General features: G+C 40.7%; 1 protein-coding gene across 1 annotated transcript in view; it reads left to right on the top strand.

Annotated features, from left to right (window-relative positions):
- The window catches only part of wdr95 (WD40 repeat domain 95), a 40,757-nt gene extending 32,901 nt beyond the window's left edge, over positions 1-7,856 (top strand). The window contains exons 26-28 of the mRNA XM_070433926.1: positions 3,109-3,293; positions 3,849-3,952; positions 4,085-7,856. Of these exons, the coding sequence (XP_070290027.1) occupies positions 3,109-3,293; positions 3,849-3,952; positions 4,085-4,274 (479 nt within the window). The 3' untranslated portion in view covers positions 4,275-7,856. The remainder of the gene's footprint in view (positions 1-3,108; positions 3,294-3,848; positions 3,953-4,084) is intronic.
- The last annotated feature ends 3,805 nt before the right edge of the window (positions 7,857-11,661 follow it).

Here is an 11,661-nt window from a genome sequence, read left to right as displayed (position 1 = left end):
AGAGAGGCCTGTAATTTTCATCATAGGTACACTTCAACTATGACAGACAAAATGAGAAAAAAAATCCAGAATTCACATTGTAGAATTTTTTATGAATTTATTTGCAAATTATGGTGGAAAATAAGTTTTTGGTCACCTACAACAAGCAAGTTTCTGGCTCTCACAGACCTGTAACTTCTTCTTTAAGAGGCTCCTCTGTCCTCCACTCGTTACCTGTATTAATGGCACCTGTTTGAACTTGTTATCAGTATAAAGACACCTGTCCACAACCTCAAACAGTCACACTCCAAACTCCACTATGGCTAACAGTTTTAGAAACTTCAGAGTGTTTTCTTCCAAATCTACTAATAATATGCATAAATTAGCTTCTGGGCCTGAGTAGCAGGAAGTTTACTCTGGGCATGCTTTTCATCCGAACGTGAAAATGCTGCCCCTATCCCAAACAGGTCTTAAACACTAACTTCCTACTACAGCTCCTCTTTGAACTAACAGCATCATTTCTCTTTACATACAGTACCTACAGTTGTTCTCTAACTCTCAACACTGACCAATTTAAAGTAAAAATTATTGAAAGTAACTGATTTAAAGTACAAATGGAGACTGTTTCTCTCTCTCTCTTTCTCCTTAGGGACGTTTGGGCAGCGGGACAATTGGAGCATCCACACCCCTTCTCCTGGAAGCATCCTGCCGTTCCCTATGAGATCCTGATCGACCCTCTGAGCATGCCAGCTCACCACATCCTGGAGGGAGAGACCAGAGTGTCCGATGTCATTAACACTGACAACTCTGAGGCACTAGCACCGAGCAAAGGTGCGTAAAAAAAAGGTAATTTCCGAGCGTCTTCATCAACGCTGCCAAAGTGGAATGTTTAGGGCAAATGTGCATGTACAACGCTGATTTGGCATCTCTCCCTCTCCCTTTGTTTTCTCCCTTTTCCTCTCTCTATCTCATGTTCTTTTTCTCTCTGTCACTCTCTCTCCTCTCCTTCTCACTACTCTTTCTGTCTGTCTTTCCCTCTCTCTCTCCATCTCTATCTCTCTCCCTCTAGCTCTCCATACTTCAATGTCTTCATCTCTTTTCCTTCCCTCTCAACTTCTCTCTCTTGCTCCCCTCTGTCAATCTCCCTCCCTCTCTTCCTTTACCTCTCATCCTTCCTCACCCTCTCTCTCCTCTAGCTCTACCTACTTCAATCTCTTCATCTCTCTCTCAACTTCTCTCTCTTGCTCCCCCTCTGTCAATCTCCCCTCTTCTCTCTCTTCCTTTACCTCTCATCCTCCCTCACCCTCTCTCTCCCTCTCTGTCTCTCTCTCGTCTCTATATGTTACTGATCTGCCTCTTTCGAAATGTAATTGCAGTCCAACTCGCCCAGCAGCTTAGACACCCTCCACTGGCCTTCAGCGACACAGACATCATGGAGGAGATGAAAACCTCTTGTTACACAGAAGAACATGGTAAACGGTGAGTGAGCCACATTACACGCATCATGCAGTAGATAGTAGGCAAGCAGATACACATCTAGGCTCAGAACACACCATGTGATAAATACATTTCTGCCGGCAGTAAATTGTTTGCTATCTCTCACATTTCAGACTCCGACATGAAATATTCAAGCATACTAACAAGCCACCCAATCATGGCGGACCCAAGGCCTACCACACTCTCAAGTACTTTGATATCGTCGACACCCCGACTACTGCGAGAGGCCTGATCTTTCCCTGGCTGGCATAGATCCTTTCATGTCCAGCTTTGTGGAACAGGAGTCGGCTGAATTCCAATAAGATCCCAATTGTAACAGGAAATCAAACTGTGACCATAGGTCCTGTGCACCATGAACTCAACATGCTTCAAGGACAGAGGAGTTACAACACCATCACAAGTAATCAGAAGAGCTGAAATGTTAGCTGTTGCACACATTTAAAGAGTTTCACAGTCCTGGATTGATTAGGGGAGACAGGGGTTTGTATTTCTCAGCACCAGTATACCTTACAAGACTATTTTCAATAAGATTAAGACCAAGGTCTTGGGTTGAAATGGGGGACCATTTCTATCCTCATATCTTATTCCAACATGGAGTTATAAGCCATTAAACACTCTCTGTCCACTTGTGACAACCTGGGCCCAGATTTACAAAACCCTTCTTACGCAAAAATAGCTTCTTAAAAAAAAAAAAAGTAAATAAGATAGTTCGCAAGTGCAATTCCTCAACAATATCTTAAGATGTAATGATTTTCTTACTAACTTCTCAAATATCTATTTACAAATCTTCTTAAGATGTTTGTTGCTAGGCTAACGTTTTAGCTAGCTATCAATGGCAATCATGTTAGCATATTTTTTACTGAGATTACTGTTCTAAAACATTTTCTTGGGTTTAAAATAATCAATACTGAAACTTTCAGATAAAGTTTGAGTAAATTAAACATGTTCAATTCCTTCCATGATTTCAGACTTCTCACTTCCTCACAGGAAAATTGCTCCAACTCGAGTTCTGTTTAACTCACAGATATAATTCAAACGGTTTTAGAAACTAGAGAGTGTTTTCTATCCAATAGTAATAATAATATGCATATTGTACGAGCAAGAATTGAGTACGAGGCAGTTTAATTTGGGGACGATATTTTACAAAGTTGAAACAGCACTCCCTATAGTGACAAGAAGTTTTTAAGAGGCTCCTCTGTCCTCCACTCGTTACCTGTATTAATGGCACCTGTTTGAACTTGTTATCAGTATAAAAGACACCTGTCCACAACCTCAAACAGTCACACTCCAAACTCCACTATGGCTAACAGTTTTAGAAACTTCAGAGTGTTTTCTATCCAAATCTACTAATAATATGCATAAATTAGCTTCTGGGCCTGAGTAGCAGGAAGTTTACTCTGGGCATGCTTTTCATCCGAACGTGAAAATGCTGCCCCCTATCCCAAACAGGTCTTAAACACTAACTTCCTACTACAGCTCCTCCTTTGAACTAACAGCATCATTTCTCTTTACATACAGTACCTACAGTTGTTTTCTAACTCTCAACACTGACCAATTTAAAGTAAAAATTATTGAAAGTAACTGATTTAAAGTACAAATGGAGACTGTTTCTCTCTCTCTCTTTCTCCTTAGGGACGTTTGGGCAGCGGGACAATTGGAGCATCCACACCCCTTCCTCCTGGAAGCATCCTGCCGTTCCCTATGAGATCCTGATCGACCCTCTGAGCATGCCAGCTCACCACATCCTGGAGGGAGAGACCAGAGTGTCCGATGTCATTAACACTGACAACTCTGAGGCCACTAGCACCGAGCCAAAGGTGCGTAAAAAAAAAGGTAATTTCCGAGCGTCTTCATCAACGCTGCCAAAGTGGAATGTTYAGGGCAAATGTGCATGTACAACGCTGATTTGGCATCTCTCCYTCTCCCTTTGTTTCTCTCCCTTTTCCTCTCTCTATCTCATGTTCTTTTTCTCTCTGTCACTCTCTCTCCTCTCCTTCTCACCTACTCTTTCTGTCTGTCTTTCCCYCTCTCTCTCTCCATCTCTATCTCTCTCCCTCTAGCYCTCCATACTTCAATGTCTTCATCTCTTTTCCTTTCCCTCTCAACTTCTCTCTCTTGCTCCCCCTCTGTCAATCTCCCCCTCCCTCTCTTCCTTTACCTCTCATCCTCCCTCACCCTCTCTCTCCCTCTAGCTCTACCTACTTCAATCTCTTCATCTCTCTCTCAACTTCTCTCTCTTGCTCCCCCTCTGTCAATCTCCCCCTCTCTCTCTCTTCCTTTACCTCTCATCCTCCCTCACCCTCTCTCTCCCTCTCTGTCTCTCTCTCGTCTCTATATGTTACTGATCTGCCTCTTTCGAAATGTAATTGCAGTCCAACTCGCCCAGCAAGCTTAGACACCCTCCACTGGCCTTCAGCGACACAGACATCATGGAGGAGATGAAAACCTCTTGTTACACAGAAGAACATGGTAAACGGTGAGTGAGCCACATTACACGCATCATGCAGTAGATAGTAGGCAAGCAGATACACATCTAGGCTCAGAACACRCCATGTGAATAAATACATTTCTGCCGGCAGTAAATTGTTTGCTATCTCTCACATTTCAGACTCCGACATGAAATATTCAAGCATACTAACAAGCCACCCAATCATGGCGGACCCAAGGCCTACCACACTCTCAAGTACTTTGATATCGTCGACACCCCGACTACCTGCGAGAGGCCTGATCTTTCCCTGGCTGGCATAGATCCTTTCATGTCCAGCTTTGTGGAACAGGAGTCGGCTGAATTCCAATAAGATCCCAATTGTAACAGGAAATCAAACTGTGACCATAGGTCCTGTGCACCATGAACTCAACATGCTTCAAGGACAGAGGAGTTACAACACCATCACAAGTAATCAGAAGAGCTGAAATGTTAGCTGTTGCACAACTTTAAAGAGTTKCACAGTCCTGGATTGATTAGGGGAGACAGGGGTTTGTATTTCTCAGCACCAGTATACCTTACAAGACTATTTTCAATAAGATTAAGACCAAGGTCTTGGGTTGAAATGGGGGACCATTTCTATCCTCATATCTTATTCCAACATGGAGTTATAAGCCATTAAACACTCTCTGTCCACTTGTGACAACCTGGGCCCAGATTTACAAAACCCTTCTTACGCAAAAATGTAAAAAGCTTCTTAAGAAAAAAAAAAGTAAATAAGATAGTTCGCAAGTGCAATTCCTCAACAATATCTTAAGATGTAATGATTTTCTTACTAACTTTTCAAATATCTATTTACAAATCTTCTTAAGATGTTTGTTGCTAGGCTAACGTTTTAGCTAGCTATCACTGGCAATCATGTTAGCATATTTTTTACTGAGATTACTGTTCTAAAACATTTTCTTGGGTTTAAAATAATCAATACTGAAACTTTCAGATAAAGTTTGAGTAAATTAAACATGTTCAATTCCTTTCATGAGCTTTTTCTCTCACTGCCCTGAGTTTAAGACAAGGGTTTAGCTATCTTAGAATTAAGAACATTTCCAAGAACCTTATTTTCTAGAATCAAATTTCTTCTTAACTTTTTGCTTAAGGGGTCCCGCTAGCTGGACAACTTCCGGTGAAGCTGGAGGGCGCGTAATTCAAATAAATATAAAATTCTTGTTAATCTAACTCCACTGTCCGATTTACAGTAGCTATTACAGCGAAAACATGCCATGCGATTTTGAGGATGGCGCCCCAAGTCAAAATATTTTTCCACCGGCACAGGTTTCATACATTCACATATAAAGATGAAATATTCACTTGCTTTTTGAAAATCCTTCCTCTGATTTGTCATCCAAAGGGTCCCAGCTATAACATGTAGTGTCGTTTTGTTAGATAAAATCCTTCTTTATATCCCAAAAAGTCTGTTTAGTTGGCGCAATCGATTTGAGTAATCCACTAGCTCAACTTGCAAAGAAAGGAATCCAAAAATCTACCCCTAAACTTTGTTTCAACAAGTCAAAATATGTTTCTATTTACTCCTCAGATACCCTAAAATGTAATCAAACTATAATATTTATTTCAGGAATTAGTATGTTCAATAGGAAACTGATTTTAACAGGTGCGTAATTTCTTCGTGGCGAGCGCAAACACAGATTTCCAAGACTGTGTCCTTCTACTAAAACTGTTATTTCTTATTCGTTTTTGAAGTTACAAGCCTGAAACCTTGAACATCGACTTCTAACACCATGTGGAAGCCATAGGAATTGCATCCAGGGAGCTAATTTACAATATGATCTTTCTCTTGCATTTCTAAGAGGATGGTCTCTCCCCCAAAAAAATATCTGTTTTGTTTTTTCTTTGGATTTTCTCCTACCATATCTATTGTGTTATATTCTCCTTCATTATTTTAACATTTATACAAACTACAAAGTGTTTTCTTTTCAATGGTACCAATTATATGCATATCCTGGCCTCAGGGCCTGAGCTACAGGCAGTTTACTTTGGGTATGTCATTCAGGCGGAAATGGAGAAAAAAGGAGCCTTGAGAAACATAAGAAAATTTCCCAAAACCTTTTAGAAGAATAGCAACTTTGCTTAACTTTCTTCTTAAATCTATAGTTAAGGAAAAAGTGGCAGTTAAGAAGAAATATCTTTTTACGAAGGTTTTGTGAATCATCCTGGGGTTGGTTGTAACAGTGTTTGCTATTTGTTTTTCAGCAACAATCTAACACATTTACAAAGTAAAAAAAAAACTAAAGCCTTTATTTATTGAAAATGATTGCTGTCTAGCATAATACAAATAAATAAGTACAAATAAATTCAACATAGTTATATTTGCTTTGACATTGTAGTTCTTACTCAACTCAAATCATCATATCAATGCTTAATTTAACAAACAACAGTAAACATATGATATTTGGATGAAAATTTAAMATTTTGATGAAGTGAAAAAACACAAATGTTCACAGCTTTAGTTAAGTCAATTTTGTGTTGAAAATAAGGAGTGTGTGTGTGAATGTTGTTGACTCTCAGTCGGAGTCGCATGACTAACAGTTTTGAGAAGCAGGTCCGGACCGGACCAAATCTGAACCAATCATAGACATCTATGTTTCATATGTTTGGACAGCAGTGTATACAGTAGAGTACAGTAAAGAAAAGTAGTCTATTCAGTACAGTAGAGTATACAGTGCATTGCAAAAGTATTCATCCCCTTGGCGTTTTTCCTATTTTGTTGCATTACAACCTGTAATTTAAATTGATTTTTATTTGGATTTCATGTAATGGACATACACAAAATTGTCCCAATTGGTGAAGTGAAAAGTGAAAACTTGTAAAAAAAGAAAAAGAAAGAAAGTAAAATGGAAAAGTGATGCATGCATATGTATTCACCCCCTTTGCTATGAAGCCCCTAAATAAGATCTGGTGCAACCAATTACCTTCAGAAGTCACATAATTAGTTAAATAAAGTCCACCTGTGTGCAATCTAAGTGTCACATGATCTGTACACATGATCTCAGTATATATACACCTGTTCTGAAAGGCCCCAGAGTCTGCAACACCACAAAGCAAGGGGCACCACCAAGCATGCGGCACCATGAAGACCAAGGAGCTGTTGTGGAGAAGTACAGATCAGGGTTGGGTTATAAAAAAATATCCGAAACTTTGAACATCCCATGGAGCACCATTAAATCCATTATTMAAAAATGGAAAGAATATGGCACCACAACAAACCTGCCAAGAGAGGTCCGCTCACCAAAACTCACGGACCAGGTAAGGAGGGCATTAATCAGAGAGGCAACAAAGAGACCAAAGATAACACTGAAGGAGCTGCAAAGCTCCACAGTGGAGATCGGAGTATCTGTCCATAGGACCACTTTAAGCCGTACACTCCACAGAGCTGGGCTGTACGGAAGAGTGTCCAGAAAAAAGCCATTGCTTAAAGAAAAAAATAAGCAAACATGTTTGGTGTTTGCCAAAAGGCATGTGGGAGACTCCACAAACATATGGTAGAAGGTACTCTGGTCAGATGAGACTAAAATGTAGCTTTTTGGCCATCAAGGAAAACATTATGTCTGGCAGAAACACCTCATCACCCCGAGAAAACTATCCCCACAGTGAAGCATTGTGGTGGCAGCATCACGCTGTGGGGATGTTTTTCATTGGCAGGGACTGAGAAACTGGTCAGAATTGAAGGAATGATGGATGGCGCTAAATACAGGGAAATTCTTGAGGGAAACCAGTTTCAGTCTGACAGAGATTTGAGACTGGGATGGAGGTTCACCTTCCAGCAGGACAATGACCCCTGAATAGTTATGSACGCTCAAATTTWGTTTTTTTGTCTTATTTCTTGTTTGTTTCACAATAAAACATATTTTTCATCTTCCAATGTACTGTATTCTACTTTGCTCTAGTGCACTGTAATCTACTGAATTAAACTGTACTGTACTGTAATACACTGTACTCTCCTCTGCTGAATTAAACTCTACTGGACTGTACTGTGCTATGTTGTGCTGTCCAAACTTGTGAAATATACACATCTTTTCAATATACGAAAAATCCGTATTCTAGGCGTCAAGGTAATTTAGCCTACTGGGTACATTGTTACGGATCCCCTCAGAAGGGGATGAATATGCTTGTGAAAAATGAGAATATTCTTCTCATCACAATGTTTTGTGAACCTGACCTGAAATGATCACATGAATGACCTCTCCTATAGAGGACACGCATTTCTATCTTGAAAATATTACACATAATACGCACTGTGACAACCAACCCCGGTCTCCCCTACTATCTTCACTGTTCAAGTGTGAATGTTTGCATGCTTGTGTTACATACGAAGATGTGAAACCAAATACCCCTTTGTAGCTGGTTATCATAATACTGTATAGGGGGAATCAAATAATTTATTTACATTTTAGTCATTTAGCAGACACTCTTRTTCAGAGCAACTTACAGTAATGAGTGCATATATTTTWATAATTTTTTCTTGCTGGTCTCCYGTGGGAATCAAATCCACAAATATGGCGCTGCAAGTGCTATGCACTACCAACTGAGCTCTACCGGAATAATATTATTAATATATTAAATATTAGTACATATTTTATTTMATTGCACTAATGCTAGTGAGCAATTGCACTAATGCTAATCAGCAACTTCCTTCAAACTGTAGATATAAACAACTAATTAAAATCCAAAATTGAAGTCACTAGTATTTCAGATACAGTATACAACTGTTACAATAAAGCAGCATTAAGCAGTCTCACAAAGTAGGGCACAAAGTAATTTTGAACAGTATGTAATCTTGTTTACAGAAAAAGCTACTAAACTGGTTCATATTTGAAGTATGAATGTATTTTATAACATATCCAACAAACACTATATATACAAAGGTATGTGGACACCTCTTCAAATTAGTGGATTCGACAATTTCAGCCACACACGTTGCTGACAGGTGTATAAAATTGAGCACACGGCCATGCAATCTCCATAGACAAACAGTGTCAGTAGAATGGCCTTACTGAAGAGCTCAGTTACTTTCAATGTGGCACCGTCTAAGGATGCCACCTTTCCAACAAGTCAGTTCCAACAAGTCAAATTTCTGCCCTGCTAGAACTGCCCCGGTCAGCTGTAAGTCCTGTTATTGTGAAGTRGAAACGTCTAGGAGCAACAATGGCTCAGCCGCGAAGTGGTAGGCCACACAAGCTCACAGAACGGGACCACCGAGTGCTGAAGCGGCAGCGCGTAAAAATCATCGGTGGAGGAGGAATAAGGGTCTGGGGCTGTTTTTCATGGTTCGGGCTAGGCCCCTTCCAGTGAAGGGAAATCTTAACACTACACATACAATGACATTCCTGACAATTCTGTGCTTCCAACTTTATTGCAACAGTTTGAGGAATGCAAAATCCTATTTCTTCTTCAGTGTGGAAGAACTTGACTGGTCTGCACAGAGCCTTGACCCTGTCTCTTATACACATCTAGATGTGTATAAGAGACAGCAATAACGCTTGCATAAATGTTTTTCGGTTCGGGTAAATTTGATCAAACTAATTGACAATCAAAACATGCCAAGGCAATTAGTAGATGGAATCTGGGGCACATCGTTAATTGGTTCCAAACAGATGTGCTTATGTATTGGTAAATGTTGACTAATGATGTCCTACTTGTAGTTGAGCCAGCTTGTCCAGATAGGTCAGTTTGTCCTCGTTCTCTCCTTCRTACAGCCAGTTATCTGTCACAGTCAGCAGTTCTGAGAGTCCCTTTAGCTCCTGAAAAATGTAAACAAACGTGCATTGTGATCGCTCCTCTTGGCAAAGAATCTACTACAACGTCTATTAATGTCTATGTTTCAGCAAGTTTAATCTGAAATGAGGTTTTGTACAGATAGCTTCAGTCTTGTGGATATTGAATGTTTGTAAGGCCAACCATTCTGGTGCCATTCTGGTGCCATTCTGGTGCATTTCTGGTGCATTTCTTTCTTTTTTAAGAGTGGATTGGGAATTCCTACTAGTGTTAATACTAATAGTGTTGATACTGATAGTGTTATAATACTGCAGTGCTCAAGAACATCAGATGGGCCCTGTCATGCCAAATAATGTCCCCTAGTCAAAAAGTGTCCCCTCCCTGCGTCACAATGGGATTCGATAAACTATTAGCGTCCGTTGCTATATCAACGGGGTTGTGACCTAATGATTTGAATTTCGGAGATCGTTACAGCCCCGCTATGCAAATAAGGCTGATTTTCCACAACAATTCCGCTATTCAAACGAGTTTTGTGTAGCTAATAAGATGAAAMCATTACTTYGAACTTAATTGTACTTCATACAATAACAGTTAGCTAGCTAGCTAACATTAGCTAAATAAACCTGTCTGGTTAGCTGGCTAGCTAGCTGGCTGCCTGACCAGGCAGGCTGAGGTAAATACAGTGCTTTCAGAAAGTATTTAGACCCCTTGACTTTTTCCAAATTTTGTTACATTACAGCCTTATTCTAAAATAAAATATACACTGCTCAAAAAAATAAAGGGAACACTTAAACAAGTGGCCTGCTGGAGGTCATTTTGCAGGGCTCTGGCAGTGCTCCTCCTTGCACAAAGGCGGAGGTAGCGGTCCTGCTGCTGGGTTGTTTCCCTCCTACGGCCTCCTCCACGTCTCCTGATGTACTGGCCTGTCTCCTGGTAGCGCCTCCATGCTCTGGACACTACGCTGACAGACACAGCAAACCTTCTTGCCCACAGCTCGCATTGATGTGCCATCCTGGATGAGCTGCACTACCTGAGCACTTGTGTGGGTTGTAGACTCGTCTCATGCTACCACTAGAGTGAAAGCACCGCCAGCATTCAAAAGTGACCAAAACATCAGCCAGGGAAGCATAGGAACTGAGAAGTGGTCTGTGGTCACCACCTGCAGAACCACTCCTTTATTGGGGGTGTCTCGCTAATTGCCTATAATTTCCACCTTTTGTCTATTCCAACAGCATGTGAAATTTATTGTCAATCAGTGTTGCTTCCTAAGTGGACAGTTTGATTTCACAGAAGTGTGATTGACTTGGAGTTACATTGTGTTGTTTAAGTGTTCCCTTTATTTTTTTGAGCAGTGTATATACACACAATACCCCATAATGACAAAGCAAAAACAGTTTACATTTTCTGGGGGGCAAATGTATTAAAAAGAAAAACATACCTTACTTACAWAAGTATTCAGACCCTTTGCTAGGAGACTCGAAATTGAGTTCAGGTTCATCCTGTTTCYATTGATCATCCTTGAGAGTCCACCTGTGGTAAATTCAATTGATTGGACATCATTTGGAAAGGCACACACCTGTCGATATATGGTCCCACAGTTGACAGTGCATGTCAGAGCCAAAACCAAGCTGTGAGSTCGAARGAATTGTCTGTAGAGCTCCGTGACAGGATTGCGTTGAGGCACAGATCTGGGGAAGGGTACAAAAAATGTGTGCAGCATTGAAGGTCCCCAAAAACACAGTGGCCTCCATCCTTCTTAAATGTAAGAAGTTTGAACCACTAAGAGTCTTCCTAGAGCTGGCCGCTCAGGGGACAAATCAGGGGAGATGAGTCTTGGTCAGGGAGGTGACCAATAACCTGATGGCCACTCTGACAGAGCTCCAGAGTTTCCTCTGTGGCGATGGAAGAAACTTCCAGAAGGACAACCAACTCTGCAATCTGGCCGTTATGGTAGATTGGCCAGACGGAAGCTA

Source organism: Salvelinus sp. IW2-2015, linkage group LG22 (genome assembly GCF_002910315.2).
Source record: "Salvelinus sp. IW2-2015 linkage group LG22, ASM291031v2, whole genome shotgun sequence".
Classification (NCBI taxonomy): domain Eukaryota; kingdom Metazoa; phylum Chordata; class Actinopteri; order Salmoniformes; family Salmonidae; genus Salvelinus; species Salvelinus sp. IW2-2015.
This window is presented reverse-complemented; position numbering and strand designations above follow the sequence as displayed.